The sequence below is a fragment of the Pezoporus occidentalis genome, unplaced genomic scaffold, assembly GCF_034315485.1.
Source record: "Pezoporus occidentalis ecotype Australia unplaced genomic scaffold, CSIRO_AGI_Poc_V1 ctg1, whole genome shotgun sequence".
Lineage (NCBI taxonomy): Eukaryota > Metazoa > Chordata > Aves > Psittaciformes > Psittacidae > Pezoporus > Pezoporus occidentalis.
The window spans coordinates 16,689,224-16,710,357 of record NW_026912778.1 but is presented as its reverse complement, the minus strand read 5'-3'; the positions used below and the strand labels follow the sequence as shown (position 1 = coordinate 16,710,357).

Below are 21,134 nucleotides of genomic sequence, written 5' to 3'. Positions count from 1 at the left end.
AACTGTTACTAAAACATTCCCACATGTAGGCACAATACAGTCATTTTTCATCTTTGAGCAGAATTAGCCATTTCACCCATTATCTCAAGGAAGATCTCAAGAGTTTACAATTTGTTAAAACACAAACAAAACATAATTAGTTAAAACACACTGGAACAAACATCTATTTCTAGTCATAAAAAACTATCAACTAGTACAGTAACATTCGAGCACAGATTAAACTATTATCATTTACAGATGATAACCTAGACTGTTTGTTTTATGGGTTGGAAAGATCAGCTATGGGGTTGTTCCAGGTGGGGTTTTTTAAACATGAAGATATACGAATGTCTTGCTACGTTTAAATTTGCGTTACAGAGAAAATAACATTCTGCTGTAGGCAAAAACACAAATATGGGAAATTTCCTTCCAGATTCAAGTGAATTATTTCTGGTGAAAGGCTTCTCAGCATTTTGCTACAGGCATGCAGCTTTACACAGAGAACATTATGCATGTACACACAGAGACTGCTCTACTGGGGGTGTCTATCCTGATACCATTCTCTATGCCCAGCTCTCCTGCAAAGCTATTTGTGGAAAATAAAGGAAAAAACACAGATTCAGAAATGGAAGAAAAAAAAATCCCAAACCAACAAACAAACCCAACAAGCACTTAAAACGTCAGCACAGGAAAGCAAGTTGGTAAGGAAAAAGGCAGCTTCACTCAGTATGTCTGAGAGCTGCTTCCAAAGCAGAAAGCAATGAGGACGTACTGCTATTATTAGCCCTCTGGATGGGAAGCAGCTAGTTCACAGCACGGTGTGAAGCTGTTGGCAAGACGTTGCAGGATTTTCTTCACACGTACACATAGGCACAGACACACAGGCAGACAGACAGACCCCCCACACAGCTTGTGGTGAGCCCCTTCCCACCTCTCAGGTGAGACAGACAGACAGAGAGCACGACACCGGCGCGACTGTGCGTACTCACAGCTCAGAGTACAAGAAGTGCAGGTTGCCCACATTGTCTATGTAGTTTGCAGGACTTAGCCAAGGTAGGACCAGTAACAGGAGAGCCTTCATTTTCAGTGCAGGGCTGGCACTGCTGCTAGGATTCCTCCTTCCCACTGTCTCTCTGTGCTGGTGGGACACACAACGTGAAGCTTTTGTGCCAGCCAAGCCCCTTCTAAGCAAGCCTTTCCATTTCAACGCAATGGTAGCACATTAGGAATCGAGCTTAAATCCCTTAAACGAAGCTACACTGCAAAAATCATTGACCTGTAAGAGGATTACTCGATCTGACTCTCAGATGGGTAGATGTGAGGGTTTAGGGACAGCACAGCGTGGTTGGCGAGACAGTGACTTATGCTGCAGAGGAGAGCGATGCTCGGGGAAGAGACCTGCCTCCTGCAGGATTCAGAGTGGTTCTTCAGAGGCAGCTGGTACGTTTACATCACTGCCCACAAGCAGATGGGTTACGAGCTAAACTGCATCACGCAAGGGTGTAGCTGTCTGACAAGGGGGAAAAAATGCCCCCCGTGGAGTTTAGAAGCAGGCGATATCAGAAGACCACACCTTTTTAAAGTAAAACACTGCGAAAGATCACAGCCAACTGCTGGCTGTTTGCATCTCAGCCTGAATTCCCCAAATCCAGTCAGATATTTCTGTGAAACATAAATCATGTAATAATCCAAGGACATGTCTCTTCTGAGAGCGTTTATTTTCATGGATTCTTTTTTTTTTTTTTTGAAGGATGCAAGGACAAACATTTTAAATAAGAACGTTTTCAATGGACTACTCCATGGTAACTGGCATTTATAAAATGTAAAGTTCTCGCATTGATTACAAAGCATAAACCAGCAAACTCACCTTGCCCCATCAGTGACCCAAAATTTCATTTTGTCTCTGAGAACCAGGATTGGTCTGAGCCTGAATCAGGCAAGAAATGCGAGGACGGCTGACTGCCCTGGTGATTCTAGCGGAGTCTACTCTAATTTATTCACTGAGAACACAGATCACGTTCGGTCGAGATTTCAGATGGGCTCGGAGCTGTTCTCGCTGCAGGCAGTGGGTTCTTTATCATTATTATTTTATTATTTTTATTAACAAAGTCATATATTTCTCTCCCCTCTATTGATTCATTGGAATTAGAGAGAACAGCGCTGGCTCAGTCTGCTCACTCTGTAGCATGTGTGTGGGCATACCAGAGCACAACGTCCTTCTCCTGTCCTGCCCTGCCCTGCCCTGCCCTGGAGGTGAGATGGAAAGAGAGAATTCTGCATTTCTGAGAATTAAATTAGGCAGAGGCATAAGATGCCTTCAGTGATAATTACTGTTGTGCTTAAAAAAGGTAAAGGTACTGCACAGTTTCTGCAAGCACAAGGTTGCAGAAGTCCCCCTTTAGGGGTCACTCAAAGTTTCCTCCTAATTTTTTGCTCTGGTGGGAATGCCAGTGAGGCTGTGCTACCCACCTCCTGGAAAGCTGAAACCTCCAGCAGCAAAGGTTCCCCATGATTTCCTACTCTCATGCCTCTGTCCTTTGGCCTTAAAGTAACTCAGCCCTCCAAACCATCCTACGTAAGGAAAATCCATGTCAGTGCATGGCAAAAGAGCCACCCAGCCTGTTTAGCACTGACTCATACTGCACTACCTTTGAGGCTTTAGGTCTAGATGGGAAGGCAGACCACTGCTTTGTCTCTCCAGTCTCCTGCTCCCTGGGCTTGCAAACCTAGGACTTGGTGGGGGAAGCCTGACACAGGGCAGAAGGGACAGCAAAAGGCTGTGGGGCAAGCCAGGGATAGGATCCCCTGAACCAGAGCCACAGGAGATCCCAAGAGGAAAATCCATGGCACAGACATGCAGTAGTAAGCACTGGAATAAAACTTGCCAGGCTTTTACAGGACCAAATCATGGTTTACAACACTGCAGTTCTACAAGGCAGGTGGGTGAAGGGTATCTTTACTACTACCTTAAGGAGGAGAAACCAAGATGCTGAAGTGACTTGCACATGTCCACCCAGGAGAGCTGACACTAGGAAATCAGGAATTGTGCTAGTTGTATGGCTTCTGTGTAAAATACAGTATTACAATTTGCCTATTTATTGTGTGGGTTGTTTGTTGGGTTTTGTTTGTTTGTTTGCTTTAACTTGCTAGTTTTATGGCCACAGCACCATTATCTAAAAAAAAAAAAAAAAAAAACAAAATTAAGACAAAAAGGAGGATCTAAAATACATTAAAGTCAGCTATATGTGTAGCAAAGGGAAAGGGTATTTGCACTAGGGGCTCAAGATTTTAGGGTTGGAATCTGTAAAGAAACAATCTCAATGATAACAGCTCACAGCAGACTGTCAGTCCCTTTACCTACATTACTACTGAAATTAGTATTTGAAGCCTGTCAGAGAAGTACTGACACCAAAGGCAGAAGATTATAAGTAACTTTGTCATATTTTCCCCTTAGCAGCAGATAGCTAACCTGGCAGAGTAGCACTGGCCTGAACTGGAGGCTGCCTCCTCCACCTCCTACATGCCATGAGCCAGCAGCACCCTCAGCAGGGAAAGCCAAGTCCAGAGCTGGGAGGGCCAAGGGCATCCAAATCCATAATCAAAGCCCCTAGCATGTGGAAAGTGGGCTTCTGACCTTTGCAAAGGGTCAAGAACCCCTTTTATAATGTTTTGAGGTTTGGGGTTTTGATTTTGGTTGGGTTTTTTTTCAGTTTTAGTAATGTAAAATGGTCACATTTTTTTGTTGGTTAAACCACAACTTCAGTGAACATATTCAGTGAATAAATTACTCATAAGAATCCAGGTGCTCCAGGAAAAGAGGTCTCCATTTCAAACGGGGACATGTTTGATTGGCAGGCTGCAGAGCCATTTCCAGTTACAAGCTTCAAAACCATGAAGCCTGCAGCCATGTGAGGACACTTCTGTGCTCCAGCTCACCAGGGATGCTCTGACTCTCAGCATTACCATGTGTGCAGGAATGTGCCTCCCGCAGCAATCTGGAGCCCTGCACCAGTTTCCCAGGTCTTCCTCTGCAATGCACAGGCAGAAGCACACACCTAGAAACACAACTCACACCTGCAAACCACAGGGGAAGTAATTTCACTGGACATCAGATACAGGCCACAAGGAAAGGGCATCTCTTAGACCATGTCTCTTCTCAAATCCAAGGTGCTGATACTGGACTATACCAAAGCATTTGTCTGCCATCAGAAATCACAACCCTGAATGTATCTCTTTAGTGTTCTGCCTTCCTTCCAAAAGGCAGAAGATGCAAGACAAAAGCAGCAGCACATGGTTTTATGCTGTCAACAGAGGATTATTCACCATCAGTTCTATCCTTTCTGAGGAACCAAACTGCTCCCTGGAGAGGTCTCCCAGAAGCGGGAGGGAGATTGTCCTGGCCACCAGCAGAAGTGAGGCTGGAAGGCGAGCCCAACCGGAGTGCTCTGCCACATCAGTTCACTCTGTGAGCCACATGGTGCGGTGCTCACCTGGAATAAAGGAGCATGCAGCTCCAAAGGCCAATATCAAACCAGAACATTTTCTGCTCTACTTCTCATATAGGTCATTTATGATTCAAAAAAGGACTGGAGAAAGGGCAATTATAAAACACTTAATGTGCTATTAAAATATTTATAATAGCTCAGCTTCCCCAAACTCTCAGATCTTTTCAGATGACTAAAGACACACTTCCATTATGTGGCTAACCACAAGGTATCTGCCCAGAACTGCTAACAATAGCATGAAGTACCTTGAATGCATTTGATTCTAAAAACAGAGTGAGGTGTCATCATATAAATGGACTAAATTATACTCTAAATTACTGATACTGTAGGCATTCATTGGGAGTGGAATCAACAAATCTTTGTTTACATTAACTGCATATTTTAATCGGCATTAATTGACAATATTTTTTTCTCTCCTTAATAAAAAGAGTGAAAAAAGAAAAATGTAATCGACAGCAACTTACTGGGTTTGGAAATGCTGTTGGAGGTGACCACGTTGCATGACCTCTGAGCAGTGTTCTGTGAAAGGGCAGCTAACCATTAGCTTGTCCAAGAGGTTATTCACTAGTATGCTGGCCTTCCTGCACGTCTGGAGAATCACAAGTTTGCGGTCCATGGGGCAGAAGTCTTTTTCCACAAGGAAGTTTGTAAGGCAGGCTGTGCAGAAGGTGTGCCCACAGAGAGTGTCTAACGGCTGAAGCAAAGGTTGCAGGCAAATGTGGCATATCAAATCATCATCTACTACTTCGGTGTAGCTGTACAAGTGGTTTTCTTCTGGTAAATGTGCTTGGCCGCAGGTGATACAGAGTGGTGGGGAGCTATCCTCCATTTCTTCTTTCTGGCTCATAAGTGGAATTGATGCAATTCAAAAGAGGGCAGACTGGAGTACCCGACCTGTTTTCTATTCGTAGGAGTCACAGCAAGGCTTGTGTGCCATCAGATCTGCGGGAAGAAAGCCAAAGGATTGTTGTTCTGGGCTGTTTTCTCTTACTGTACTTACAATATGCATTTGGACATGAATTACTCTAGCAGGTATTAAGGAAAGATTGCTTTTTTGAGTGGTAGGGTGGAGCAAAGAAGCGGGCAGAAAAAAAAGACTTATTTTCTCTTATATCTAGCTCAATTTACACAATTACTCTCATTGTAAAGAAAGCTGTCAAAATAGGGAGACATAATACAGGCATTTAATGGCTGAAACCTTAAATTAGCATGTAATTGCAATTCCAGTCAGCTGATTTTGTGGTCACATTACTTCTGCTGGAAAAGCAGAATCATGCGTAGGCAAACATTGAGAGACTACAGAAACATAGGTAAGAACAATGGGTACTGCACAAACTTCCTGCTCAGCACAGCAAGGGAGAGCAGCAACTTCACCTAACACACACAGGCATACAGACACTCACCCAGAGGGAGGACAGGTTGGATCATGAGGATTTAGTCTTGGCACCCTCTAGACCACCCTCATCCCACTGCAGCAGTGCACCTGGGACCCTGCATTCCAAGCTTGTCTCCTTGTCCCCCCACAGCACTGCTCTGGATGCTTTGACTCAGGTAGTGATAACCATCTGCACTGGCATAACCAGTTCAAAACTTCATTTTACTTCCCAAAGCACCAAATACCCCATGTGCTGAAGTGAAATCCACAGCATGATGCCAAATACTGTATCACTCAAAACTGGGTTTATTCTGTTCATAATTTGTGTTGTAGAAACCCAGTGTGTCTCTAACTACAAGCCTAATTAGCTCTGGCCAGAGCACCTGCCTCCTGGTATTTTAAAGATGTAAACTCTGTGGGTAGCAGCAAACCTGAAGAGTAATTTGTAGTTTTTATTTGATGAACCCTAACTGCTCATTGGAGCACTTATATCTCATTACATCAATGCTTATTTTGATATACTACTTTGAAAATAAACTTGGAGATATAAAATATGCAATGACATAATTACTACTCTTGCTTGAAAATGTTAATCTTATTTGCTGCTCTGCCGCAACACTCTACTCTTACTTCCAGCTTGACTTAATTTGCTGAGACAATGTGCCAGCCTCAGACACCCACATCTGAGGGCAAATGAGGGAAAGAATACAAAAAAAATCTGGTTATGACAGAGCACATTTTCATATAAAACATACCCTTACTTTTATGCAAAGCTCATGGGCTCTAAACTTGAGAAATTAAACTTGAACATAGCAGGGATTTTCTGACATAAAGGTAAAATGATAGCCCCACTAACTCTAACCAGATGCTTAAATGTCAAACATTCACTTTAATGCTTTGCTAGATCCTGTTCTTATGTGGCAATTATGCTAAGTGGCTGTATAATAATATTTCTGCTTGCAAGACTAAGTTCTGCATAAGCTCTGTCTCCTGATTAGCACTAGCTTTTTCTGAATTAAAATCGCCTCCTATTAGGAGTCTTGCAAATATTTAAAATACTCTGTACTGCAGCAAATGTTCCCTTTTGCAAAAATAGTCACCAGAGCTTTATGAACAGCTCTTTGTGAAGAAATGAAAATCTTCCTAGAGTGCAGAAAACGGCTCTATCTGCTATCTTAATGTAGGAGTTAAAACCAGTATTATTTGGTTCTACTAAGGTGAACAGCAAGTTGAAACAAGAGAAAAGATGATCATGAGGCTGAGGTGGGGACTGTTGGGCACCATAAGCAACTCTTGGTAGGTAGGTCTTGGTTAAATTCTCGATGAAGTAGGGTGGCTGTGAGCTGGTGTTTGATCTACCAGTAGCTGTGTTTTGCAGAAAGAGAAGGAGAGGGTTCATCTGATCTCCACATCCCTCACTCATGGAGGGAACCCATCCAAAGTCAACAGGACTCCTTACAAGAATGGCAATATGCAGCTTGGGAATTTGTGGGATTGTGGCTTTAAAAATAGCCATAGAATGAACTAGAAATCAATAAAGCGTGACAAAAAAAAGCATTGCTTTATGAACTTTGTTCTTTCCTACATTTTTTGAAATGCCTTGCACCCAGGACAACCAGGGGAGCGGGCTGGGTTTCATGCTGTTTCTTCATTTTCCTGCCACATCCTCTTGTACCAGCACACACAGTTAGACCCACACAGGTGCTGTCTCCGTGCACCACAATATGGCTAACCCAAATCTTTTGTTGCCTCATGGATGTTCCCAAGGACAGAAACTCTTGCTGCTTGCTGGCAGGAGACCAAACACATGGCTCCCATCAGAAAACCTGCTGAAAGATGGACCCAAAGTCCTGTTCTGAGGCGGGAGCAGCCTGCAGGAAGAGGAGCACAGGCATCTGAATGGTCCCCTCCTAGCTTCATGCTCTAACCATGAGTGTACTGCTCCTCCCCTCCCACATGTGCAAATGAAAGCCAATTGCTAATGATGCATTGCTAGTGAAAAATGCAGATGCAGGGAACTGTACCTGAATTTTACAATGTTTACATGAATTACAAATACTTGCTATAGTGCTGGGAAACAAAGCCATCCATGTTAATTAGTAACAGGCACTGAATTTTTAGGAAGCCTTAATTCATTCTATGACCTCTCCTATTTAGAAGATTTATACTATATATTAATAGAAATTCTGGGGGAAGGGAGGAAATCTACCAGCCTCTTCTGGTTAGTATGGCCCATGTTCACCTACAACAAAACTTATATTGCTGGGCATATCAAGCAATGAAATAATCAATGTCTGTCTTTGGGAGGTGATTATACCACCAAAGGAGTTAGCACAGAGGGCATGCTATGGAGATGTCACATAGATTTGGTCAGAGCCAGACACTGTTTGTAATGTTTGCAGTAATTTGTATTTATAACATTTATGTGCTGTCACAACGAGCTACATACTTAATTCCGTGTCCTTTTAGGAACCATAAAGCCTCAGTTCCTCTTGTACAATGTAGAAGAGAGAGAAAGAGGGGTTTAAAATTGACCTGTTGATAACTGGTATGTATTTCTACTTGTTCTATTAGCTATGAATAACAACATGCACTTTGAGCAAGGAACCCTGTACAGGTAGATGGTAAACCACAGGAAAGTGAAAAAAAAAGTAATTATTTCTCAGTTGAATTTCTCTTCTTTGAGGCCTGTGCTTGGAGGAGGAAGATAAGGGAGGAATCCTACATCTATTTTCAATCACTGTCAAAACCACTGGCAACCACAGCAGGGAGAAGATATCTCCTTGGCAGTCTCATGCTGGCTTACAGTGACATTCATACTGACAGGGACTGGTGGCTGCATGGATGATGGGTAGGAGGAGCTTTTAGAGGTGGTGGTGGTGCCATTCCCAAGAAGATGACATCAACTTTGCTGCTTTGCTGCTGTGCAGGAAGTCGGATACCTCAGGTCCCAGATTTAGCATAATTGTACAGTGCCTAGCACAGCTTGGCTTAGATAAACAAACACTGATTTTTAAGAATTTAAATATTGTAACACTACAGTAAATCAAGCTCTAGCGCAAGGCAGAGACCTGAAGCGCAGGAATATGGTTCAAATAAAGGAAGAATACAGTCATCCTGGATATCCATATTGCCAAGCTTTCAGCCACAAAAGCTGGAATGAAAATGGTCACACCAGGGCATGAGATAACATCCAGGTCTGTGACACAGTGAAAGCCAGTATCATGGCCATATTCTTACAAAAGTTACCCAACAGACTGCACCAGTTTGAAGGAGTTTGCATCTCACAGGTTTTTACTGCTTAGGAATTTGCAGCCACCATAAGCATTTAAGAGCCCAACAAACAAATCCAGACAAAAAGCATTGGCAGGAAATGTGGAGAGAAGGTAGAGAAAATGCCTTTCATCTCCTTACACAGCCATCCCATCCCATCCCAAGTAAGTATTTAACCAATCTTAAGCTTAAATCCTGACTTACCATAGCAGTTATGCTGGCAGCAGTGTGTCAAGAGAAGGTCTAACTGAGCAAAGTGGCAAAGCCCCAGTGCCTCCACCCAGACACACTTTCAAACATTAACCCACTCCAGGAGGCTGCACTTGGAAGTAGCACAGCACAAAACGAAAGAGACTTCAGGTGGCAAAAAAATGAGTAATGAAGGCTAAAAGAGAAAGAATTAAGTAATGAAAGACGGGAAGCAGCTAACACAGGAAGGAGAAAATAGATGACCAAAAGCCAGAGAAACAGTGACATGAAGCCTGGAAGGGCAGCAACTAGCTTACATCCCAGGTGGTGAAGACAAGCCAGTGAATGAGCATCACTGGAAAACAGAGGAGTGAGACATACGAGCTGCAAAACAGGTAGAGTAATTTAGCTGCAGTAACTCTGAAGCGGCATGTTTGGGGATAACAAAATCCTCAGTCAAGAGAAAAGGCAGCCAGTATGCAAAAGGAAAATGGATTCTAAATTGTACAGTAAGACCACCAAGTATTAGTTGGTTTGGTTGTCTCTGTGTAAGAAACACTTTTGATTGATGCTTTTATTTTTGGATTTTAAGCATGTGCATAAGAAATCCTATATCTGTGATAAAGTCATGTTGCATTTTTCCCCGAGCCTCTGCCTGGGCTGTTATCTCCTACAGAAGTACATCTCTTGATGAGTCACAGCCATCCTTTTATGCAGTTCAGTATGGCCAAAGAGGCTGGTTTGCAGGCAGGTAAGGAAACTGCTCCACCACAGCAGCATTGCCAGCTGCCAAGTTAGAAGCTCATTATTCTTCCAGAGATGCTTTTACCTGATCTTCCTTCTACAGTAGCTGTGAGCATGCTGCAACCAACATCTTTCTTGCTACTCAGCTTGTTTTGCTGAGAGCCCAGAGACTGCCATCATGTTGTTCATGTTAATAAATATCCATATCAAACTGCTAGAAGACTTGGCACCTTTCACAGTCGCAAGCTTAACTCTTTTGAAGCCTCAGCCCAGCTGATGTAGGCAGGTCAGGAGATGTGAGCATTGTCCCCATCTAGTGGCTTACCCACACTGGGGAGAAGAGTGGGCCAAAACCAGGAGGAAGCAGAGGTCCTCCTTCACCCTCGAGCAAAAGCACAAAACCCTCAGGTTCTGCAGGGTTAGCCGAGGTGATACTCAGGAAAATACAGCTCTTACTGTTCCTGTGAGAATCCAGGTTGCAATATTACCCCACCTATTTCATGTTCAGAGGTTTATAATGAGGCATCAGGTTGGATGCTTATACAAAACTATTTGCCATTAGGCAGATAAATTTTAACACTGTATTAATTTATTATCTCTCATCAAACTGTCTTACCTTGTAGCAGGCCTCCCAGCTTTCCCATTACTGTGTTTTGTACCCCTCTTTCTCTCCAGATGAAGATTGTATAGATTATATTGACTTTACTGTTCAAGGTAGCACTTATTTTGGAGGCCACTGGGCAGCTTGCTTGTTTCAGAATACGAAACAGTTGTGGAAAACATTATAGAGTGACCCATACTCCAATACTACACATTATACAGTATTTTACATCCCAAAAGACTTTCCAAAGATCTGGTGTAAAAATATCATATAATAATTTGTATCAACCTTGGCATAGCTGTACTAAAGGCCAAAGGGGTGAGACAGCCTGCCTAGACTTGAAACTTTGTTCAAAGGAAGGTTATAAGACCCTAAGGTGCCTGAAACCTTATCATGATGCCTTAGGACCAGCATTCCTCATACGTATATCTTTCTCTTTTTTTTTTCCCCCTTCCCCATTACTTTTAAATCCGTCCCACCTATAGAAAAGTCACAACATTTTCTTTCTGCCTGAAGGGTAATCATAGCATGGTTTGGGTTGGAAAGGACCTTAAAATCATCTAGTTCCAACCCCCTTGACATCTCCAGTTGAGATTTGCTACGGGCAGAGGTGAAATGCATACCTCCAAGTAAAAAGTCAGTAAGCAGCTACAGAAGAGTTCAGGATCCCAGAGGTACCACTTTAGCAGTTAAGAATTCAGCTTGACTTTTAAGCTTATAGGAAAGACTGTTAGAGTGAGGTCTTTGAAGAAAATGATTGTATTTAAAATATCACCACATGAGTAGAGAATGTCTCTGAGACAACAAACAGGAGCTCCAAAACCTCTCCTCTGCCTGGCCCCAGCTTTAAGACAGCTGGATTTTCCAAACTTATTATTAGTCAAAAAGTCCTTCTGAAAGCTTCTAACAATCAAAGCCCTTTGCAGAGGCTTTAGTAATGAAAGGCATTTCCAATGGAATAAAAAAAACTCTAACAGTACAGTAGGTGAATAACCCCAACTTTTTGAGTTGTAGCTCAAGCTGTGAAACCTAACAGAAATGTCACACTGTGCCCGCACGCACAAGAACTTCAAAAAGCAGAACCAGATTATTTGGGAGAAAAAACCAACATTTTTCTCTGTGGCTCCTGCTGGAATTTACAGAAAAAAAACAATGCTGGAAAAAGTTTTTTGTTGTGGAATTATGTATCTGAAATGTCTGTTAGGAATGTATGGAAATATATTCTGCTTCTCCGCCCGTCTCCCTCTCGCACGCCCACACAAACCTGAATTGCTCTTTCTAACAATTTCGTGGATACACAACTTTACTCAGCATGGTAGAATGGAAAAACTCAGCCCAGAAGTAATTTGAGAACATTAGGAACAGCTGGAGCAGATTCGAGTGAAGAAGAGATTTGAATAAGACAATATGTATTCACAGGTTAACCTACCCACACCACAAGATACATGTCCTATGAATGAACTCACCTTAGCAGAAGGCAGTACCTCTGAGAAGACTTGTTGCTGGCATGTCTCTAGTTGTCAAGTACTATGTTGGTGGAGGGTAATAATTTCTGTTTCTTGCCTTTTTTCAAAGCCCAGTAAACCCAGGCTTGGACCAACAGCTTACGCCAGAACCACAGGCTCAGACTCCCAGTGCAAAGATGAGTTGTAGCATAATGGACAGGCACAGGGTCTACTGCTCAAAGGAAGTCAATCATGTGGCCAAAGCAAGCCTATGTGAGCAATTACGATTGACTCCCAAAGGGCTTCCTAAACACGTGCTCATCCTAATTGACATAATAAATGCCATCGGCATTTCACATGCTAAATTATAAAATTGCATGGCTAGTGATGTAACAAAAGGTGCATTACCACTCTGATTTGGCTGATTGCTCTGTCCGACTGTGGCAAGACTGGCAACCTCACAAATACCACAAGCTTCTTTCAGCCACTTGACCAAATGACAGTACTGTGTTTGTGTGGCTGGACAACTGTGCGCTCATAGTCAGGAATAGGTACAACAGGCCATGGGAACTGCATGAGGGAGTGCATCCCTGGTCCTTGCTCCAGCTGCATCTTGTGTGATTCAGTGATGGGGGACACGTACCTGAACATGCTCTTCTTGTGTTTCAGAGCAATGAAATGCAGGCCTGCAGACCACCACAGAGCTATCGGTGTTCCAGCCAGGTACCCATCAATCTAGACAACCTAACCCCCAGGCAATATGGACCTGCACTGGGTACATCGCAATAGTGAAAGGATACACAGAAGCCTTGCTGCTACAGAGTAAAGTGCAAAACTTGGAAAAAAATTAATTTGAAATAAAGTAGCTCTGCACCTTCAGGACAAATTTGGTTCCAGATACTAGCTCTGCGACAGTGTTTCTAGCCTGTTTCCTAAAGAATGAGGGCACTCATTCTCTCTCCCTGTGATTCCCTTTGTTCATGACTGGTCTTTTGCTTCCTACCTTCCGGATGCATTTTTCATTTTCAGCCCACTCTGACAGAAAGGCAGAAGCCTCCATATTCATGAAATTATCACAATTACCATGAGAATAGATGACTGGGTAGGAAAAAAAAAAACACAAGGCTGCAGAATGAACCCAAACCATATTGGATATCAGTGAAGACAAGCAGGAAAAAGGGACTATGCATAGCGGGCCCTCAATGAAAACTGATTTTGGAACTACACCATATTAGACAAAGCCACAGGGAAATAGTGTTCTCTAATTCTTCTGCACACTGAATCGAAAGCCATTTCTCCTTCCCTTCCCCACTTCTAACTTCCATGCCCTATGATGCACAGCAGGACAGACCCATACTGTCAACAGAGGTACCTACCTGAACAAAAAGGTCTCAAGGCATGCCCCTTGCTTTCTGGCTTCCTAATGACTGGATATATTTTTTACTATGTTCCCAAGGCCAAATGTAGCCAGCCTCTTTGAGAAAAGCAAGACACTGCCTTTCCTCCACTATACATTGTTTAGCTGCTCTCTGAACTGGCCTAGCTTAAAGAGCACAGCAAAACTCCCTGTGATACTGGTCCATCAGGGGAAAAAAATGACCTTCAGTGTGAATGCAAGCTCCTGCCAATATGAAAGGGTAAGGGGCTGGGAGGTATGGAGGAGCACAGAAAAGGGGTTAACCATGCTTTGGGTAGATGGAAGACACAGCTGGATGGTAGCACCCAGCTTGCCAGTGGTGCCCATTTAGTCTCAGGGAAGACTTGCTTGTCCTTATTAAAATGTTTTGTACAACACTCTGAAGATTTTGTGCCTTCAGACAGTGGGTAGATAATGTTGGTGACTTCCTGATCTGTGGACCAAGAACATTTATAAGCAAACCCCACCCTCAGCACCCTCTAAAATGCTTTAAGGTAGCTTTTATCTTTTTTTGTGGGACAAACTCCATTGTGGTTTTGCAGGATGTCATTTATGTTGGCAAGGGTGAAGAACAACCTGCCCAACTCACTCACAGCTTCATGATGTGCGAGTGGCTCAGCCAGTGCAAATACAACCCAAGAGCACCTGTACATTCCCTGTTAGATGTTTGCTCCATACAAATGCAACACAAAACCACTGCAAGAGCTACACCATCTGCACAAACAACCATTCATGCAGACCATGTGTCCTCCATGTGGGCCTGCCCTATTTAACTTGAAAATAATGCAATAGGCAGAGTGAAATGCATGGGAATGTGAAAATCTTAATATAGCTGCACAGTAAGTCTTAATCTCTCTTTGCAATCCTCTCCCAGGGCCCCAAGCAGGTCAGCGGGGCAGGCAGACGATGCTGCCTCTTTGCCAGTATCACAGGAAGTAAGAGCTGCTGAACAGGGAACGAAAGGGCAGGGGCAAATACACCATGGAGGCCTTCTCCCTCAAAGGAAGTTGAAGCCTTACACCTTACACCTCCCACAGCCATAGTGCCTGCCACCCTCAGACCACACAGCATCTTCCCACATGTGACCATGATATAATATTTAATAATTACAAAGTGCATAACATGTGATGGATAACCCTGCTAATAACACATAATAAAGTAAGCTATGCTTTAATTACTCTGTGCCTTTACAACTGCTCCTCTGATCCAGGAATCTCTTGACAAACTGCTTAATGAGTTCTCACAACACCCTGTGGGGACCTTTTTTAGGAGCAGCTTGCAGCATGGTTATGTAAGCAGGGGACCAGGCAGCAGGCTGCTCGCACACCGCAAGGCCAGGCTCCTATAATACTGATGCCCAGTACTCATTACAAGAGTCCTTGCGCAGCAATGTGGCCACAGGGATACTCTCAGACCTGATCTGGGGGAAAGTCCCCACAAACTCTTCACTTTTAGGACTGCAGCCTACAAATTGTATCTTACTGTTTCCTCCTCCTGCCACTTGCATCCACAAAAAAATGACTGAATAAACAAGTTCTGACCAGAAAAAATATCCACCCCTATTGAAGAAATGCACAAAATAGTGACACTCTGCTTTTTCAAATAACACAACCAGAAATCATTCCCTGTCACCCTGTCCCAGCGGGACAGCTGCAGAGGCTCAGTCCCATTCAGGAACCTGGAAAAAGAAGGGCACAAACCCAGGTAGGGTAGTCAACAAGTACATTTCAGCAACTTAGGAGAGCAGTACAGCCCAGAGACAGCCTCCTAAATAAGGGGCATACACAAAATATGCAGCTGGACATAGAAAATTCAGGGGGCAAGGGAAGGAAGTTTGGATGAGCTTAAAGATGTTTTGCAGTGCCAGGTGTTGAATTTCACATTTAAGGAAAATTCACAGAGGGAAACACATAGTACACTGAAGCAGCTGAACCCAGCAGCCCAGCTACTATGGTCTGACTAGTAGCTTTCTGGTGCTAATGCTGGTTACTTTTTGGGTCTTGAACAAATAGTATACTGTTTTTCACTCAGTTATTTCTCTTATGAAGTAATGCTGACAGTGCCCATTTATATCTGCCAATAGTCCCTATTGCTTATTTGGGAGCCAGCTATGAGCTAGAGCTTATAATTGCCTTCCAAAAGGAAAGGACTGGGGAAACACAAAGTATTTGAGCAGGAAAGGAAGCAGCTTTCTAGCTAAGGCTGCACAATAGTTTCCTTTCCAGGGCATCTTTTTGCTACAAGATAATGACTAAGATCCCTGTCCAATAAATGTCTCAGCAAATAAGTTTTGTTTATTATAGTGACCAAGCCTTCAGCTACCAAAACACATCTAGAACCTGGTTCTGCCCTTGCCTACTCAGTGCTGGGAAACAACATCCCTGAGTACGGTACTACTCACTGGACTTGATTCACCACTGCTTTAACTAGGGCTTTGTGGGAACTCCCTGATAAAGTCCATTGCTAATTAACATTTAACATGCATGTGTTGGTGACAGCCTTGTAACATTCTCCTTGCAACAAAGAGGCTTACTAAGGTTTTGTCAGCCAGGACACGCGAAAGACACCAGCCTGGGAAAGATAGTTATGTCTGTGGCTGAATTAGTATCTGGTTCTGTGGGTGTGGAGACCAATTGTTTGCTGCTTAATCCCTTGATGAGAAACCAATTAGGAATTACATGCTCAAACTGTCCTGCTTCCTGCACCCTTCCAGGCAGTCTGATGTGATCTGCTGCATGTTGGCAGGCAAGGGGATTTTTCAATTCTCTGAAACTCCTTATACAAGTCACAGCTATTTCAGTGCCTCACACTCTTTTTGACTGGATCTAAACTACAATATTCTCTTAAATAGCAGTAGCACGACTCCTCAGGCTGAAATTATGAAAACCCAAAACTATGTTACAAGATATTTTCCAGCACTAAGTTCTACTTGCAAAATCCTGTGTAAACTGATGTTGTTAAATATAGTACAAGGCGCTACAAACAAAAAACAGCTTTGAAGGAGAACCGTAAATAAACCAACAGCATCACTCGTATTTTTTAACACCAGTATCTCAACAGTATCTATACCACATAGCTGTAGGCATGGAAAGCTAAACACAAGGGAAAAGACAAGCAAACAACAGACTAGAATTACATCCAAAGTCAGATCAAAATTTACCTGCTTTCAGACAAGTCCTTTCTGAAAAGATTCATCAATCCAGAGAAGTAGCCATCAACCCTTCATAAGAAATTACTAGCACATGGAAACCATCAGTTTATTAAGGTTCTTTTCTTTAATAAGAATGTTGCAGGTGTGTTCAATTTAAAATAGAGGCGCAAAGAGAGGGTTGCCAGGAGCCAGTAGACAGGTAGGAAGTTTCAGGGTGTTCAGCTCCTTGATTTCCTTGTAAAGGAATAATTGATGGTTACTCAGAGGAATGTCAACATTATGCAGTTTGACACAGTTACGGGTGCAGTTAAGTGACCACCTAGCCATTTCCTGAACATTTAGAAGGTGAAAGTTTCTGCTTCCATGTTGAGTCCCTTAGAGTTGCATAATTCAGGTAGGGAACATTTTACAGCTTCAGCCTGAGCCTTTGGGGAAAGCCTTGGAAAGATCAACAGCAATTTTGTGCATCTCAGTCTCTAGGAGCAAAAATTCCAGTGGAAGAACTGGGCATGCACAGCAAACAAGTGCCAAGTCAGGCAGCCTTGCATGCTACCAGTGTCTGCCCATTTTAACCAGAGAGGGGTCCTTTTGGCTCCCCAAAAGGCTCTGGCCACAGAGCCCCTCAGAATCAGCTGCAGGCCTCCATCTGCCGCTGCAGTAAGAGGAGCCAGGTGGCAGCGCCAACAGCTCCAGAAACAGGGGCTGCTTCCCTCAGCAGCCAGCCTGGAGGAGACTTTCTGCATTGGAAAACCTTTATTAATTTACCTTCCTGCTGGAAATGATGTTGCTCCATTTCCTGGTTTGCAGTGGAACAAAGCTAATCTATCATCTTATCCTGCGTGCAAGATTTATGCACATCTTGCAAGAGAAAAGCTATGCTGGGGGAAGATGCCAGCACCTTCAAACTTCTTCCAAAAGACAATTCAATTTTCTCTTCTGATAGACGGTCACAACCCAGAGCCAGGAACATTCCTCTTTCCAATTCTGTGCTACAATGAAGTCCTGATGCAGTTAATGCTCAAACAAATGGGCTTGGAACAGCCTTCCAAATAGCAGAACTTGTGTGCATGAAGGGGAGGATGCTTACACAGGACCCCAGACAAGTAAGAGAAATTAGGAACAGGAGAAAGAATATTTTCAGGTGTCAAGAAAACGATAACAAAGAGACAAGCTTCCCCAGATTGATTCAATTTATATTTTTGGAAAATATATATAGACTGATGTTTGGGATGGAATAACATAAAATAGCAAATTAATAACAGGTTACTTCCTTCAGAGGAATTTTCAGTTTCAGGAAACTGGATGGGAGTACTGAGGACACATCTCCTCTCAAGGCAGAAGCTTTCCAAAAGCCTGAGAGTGAATCCTGGCTTTTACTTACAGATCATCTTTTCCAACAATAGCAGAAAATAGACAGTGCTTTTCCAGTAAAGCTGTGGAGCTGCCTTGATATTGTTTTGCATGAACCTGAATGAACAAATGAAAATGCTCTGGAGGGTGGTAGAACAGGGAGCTCCATTTCTACAGGGAACTGTGGGAAAACAAGTGCCCAGTACAGTCACCTATGGTATTCTTGTTTTTCCTGCTGCTGGTGGAACTCTTTCCTTGTCATCAGGTGGCCAAGGAAAGCATGAAGTACCAGTCTAATATGCACACCATTCCTGGTTTTTTACAGTTTTTCCTTAGTAGTTGTCAAGGAGGCCAAGAGCTTGGTGCAAGCAGTTCATCCCTAGTCATTAAAAACACCAAAACATTCTTAGCTCTAAACATTTGAATGGGTCCTGCTGATTTATCTATTTGGACCTCTTGTCTATTGAGTACTTTAAGTATATACTTCAGTATGTGAGGATGTTCATGTATACCTGTGGCAGCCCTGGGTTCTGTGCTAGCACATCTATGCATTATGCATGTTCTCGCATGAACAATCAGACTCACTGGTAGAAATGAAACTTATAAGAACTTTTGTGTATTCATACATATTCACAGGTTTGCAATCACTGTATATATCTGTACTGAGTTACGATTAAAGAACTGACTGTAAGTTTAAGTAAATGGAGCAGAACATTAGCTAAAGAGAAAAACTTAACCAAGTTCTCTCCCTCTCACCTCAGTGAGGAAAGGAAGCAGTTATATTGCATAAAATCAAGCTGCAAGATACAGCAGGGGTGACTGTGGCCTTGATTTACCTCCTGCTGCTGCAGTGAGACTTTGTGGGTTTTAGCCTGGGGGAGGGGAAGAAATGGGTTTCCAGAGGATTAGTAAAACGATGGGCTAAAGCAGCTGCAGTACAATGGCATCAGTTGGGTTTTAACACACTTTACTGAAGAAACAGACCTTCTTAGCAAAAGCAAGACAGAAAATCAAACACATCTAGCTAACAAAAAGATAATGAACTAAGCATGGCACTTTTGCATGTAGTATGTATGTAAGCAGTATTTCAACATTGACTTCCAATAAACACAGCAAACTACAGGTATGTTATATGGCCTTCTCCATGAGATTATGAAAATAATCCCTGTATTAGATTATGGGAAGACTAAATCACTAATGGCAGACATAGTAAATATTTACAGCTGCCTTGCTGCATGGTACTCCTGAGCGTGCAGGCTGAGGTTCAGATCCACTCCCTCCTGCTGCAAACTGGAGCTGGTTTGTTTGCTGGAGCATTTCCTTCCACCTTTGCTCCTCTGGAACACCTCATGCCCAACTGAAGGATAAAAGGGGGAACGGCACAAAACACACCACAAGTCTTTCAACTCACATGTCTGGCTTCACCGTTTCCCTCATCCGCTGGTCCCGCAGGTGTAGAACGGCCAGGTTTGGGCATGCACTGCACTCAGCCTTCAGCCCCGTCTCTGTAGGTACAGAGCGGCCGGCAGCTGGATCAGACGGGGAAGCCTATGGCATAACAGAAGGTACAAAGAAAAGCTGAATTGCATAAACCTGAGCAATTTAAGGTTTAGAAAACCACACCCTCCCAGCAGGCAGATAAGCGTGTGCAGGCTGCTCAGACAGCAGTGTAATATGAAGCTTTTCCTTTTCTTTCTGGCTTATACCAAAGTTCATTTTCAGTTTGGCTCTTCCTTGTATTTCTTTTCTTCCATTCTTGCAATCAACAAGGTTCAAATTTTATGAAGTGAACCGTCTTAAAAATTGCTTCAAGATGGAAGAGTCATGTTGGCTTTCCCCTTGGAAAAGGAAGATGAGTCCCAGACGCTCTAGCCCAAGGTCCATGTTTTGGAAGCTGTGCTCCTGCACGCTTGAAGTTGGTGGTGAAGACTTGAATGATGTAGAGGCAATCCGTAAACCCTGGAATCAGATGGCTGAAAATACCAGCTCTGCTAATTCTCTGATAATTGGAAAAGATTGATTGTTTTGAGCCCTCTTATCCAGTAATATTCAGTTTTTAATGTACATAAGAAAGGGGTAAGATGTATCGCAGATAAAGTGTTGTACTGCTGTACAGTAACGTAACAGCTAAATGTGAATGTTAATTGCAAAAGCAGCACCAGCAAGAAGCTTTTGTTTTTCAAATAATATTTTCAGTGGAGGAGAAGAAATCCTGATCATTAATAACTGCACTGATTTCAGACATCATAAGCATTTGCTCCTAAGAGTTATTCAGGAAGCAAGGCAGCCTAGGAGATGGACTTGAAGCAGGCAACTGCTCTACATGATGGAACAAGGAGAAGGAAAACCCCACCTCTGATACAAACATCTAGGGCTACCAGGTCTTGGCCTCCAATTCATTCTTATGCAAGTTTGTTTTCCCTCCAACATTTCAAAAGCATACTTGCTACTTGTGATTATAAAATCCCCCGTTAAATATTTATTTTAAGGAATCATCAAGGGACCTGTCAAGTCCTACCAGCAAATATGGCAGTCACGCCCTTTGTCTGACGAGTGCTTGTTGCAGTGGTATTGGCCTTTTCTTCCCTGACAGCACAGCACCTCTGCTCCAAGTTGCTTGGGGAAACCTGGGGTGGGTCCGTGCCAAGACAGCCTGCTGGTGCTCGGTGCGTGGCTGCCCAACATCCAGGTGTGTGCCGGCAGTGCTGTGCTGGAGCTAGGGCTCTGTGCAGTGCCGAACTGCTGCTGCTCTTCCCCTGCGATGGGTGCAATACGAAGAGACACAGCTCGCACGGGTCCAGATGTCCACCGCAGTCACAAGGCCAAATATGCAAGCCTCATGTGTCAGCCATCTTCAAAATTGAACTATGCATATGCAATGTGCTTTTAAAAGCACGATTAAGCTGCAAGAGCTTAAACATTAGCTTTTTTTTTTTTTTTTGTATTAGAAAATACATCCCCACAGAGCAAAGCATGTGTTTAAATCCTTCCTTGCATGGGAGGTCTCTCCGAGGCTGATCACCCCAGATCAGAAAGCCCAGAGCCCTGCTGCCACAGGTGACCACATCAGACACTCAGTTACAGACATAATTTCCATCTTAGAAA

At 43.2% G+C, this 21,134-nt stretch overlaps 1 protein-coding gene across 7 annotated transcripts in view; it reads right to left on the bottom strand.

Moving 5' to 3' along the window:
* Nucleotides 1-19,574, bottom strand: part of LNX1 (ligand of numb-protein X 1) — an 80,950-nt gene extending 61,376 nt beyond the window's left edge. For 2 of the 7 annotated variants that reach the window (XM_062607054.1, XM_062607084.1), the window contains exons 1-2: nucleotides 19,441-19,574; nucleotides 4,949-5,426 (exon numbers count right to left, since the gene is read on the bottom strand). In XM_062607054.1, coding sequence (XP_062463038.1) covers nucleotides 4,949-5,331 — 383 coding nt within the window. In that variant the 5' untranslated portion in view covers nucleotides 5,332-5,426; nucleotides 19,441-19,574. Of the gene's footprint in view, nucleotides 1-968; nucleotides 1,854-4,948; nucleotides 5,427-9,336; nucleotides 9,436-16,688; nucleotides 16,799-19,440 lie in introns of those variants that run through there. The other 5 variants (XM_062607064.1, XM_062607075.1, XM_062607089.1 and 2 more) reach the window with 5 other exon arrangements.
* Nucleotides 19,575-21,134: the final 1,560 nt, after the last annotated feature.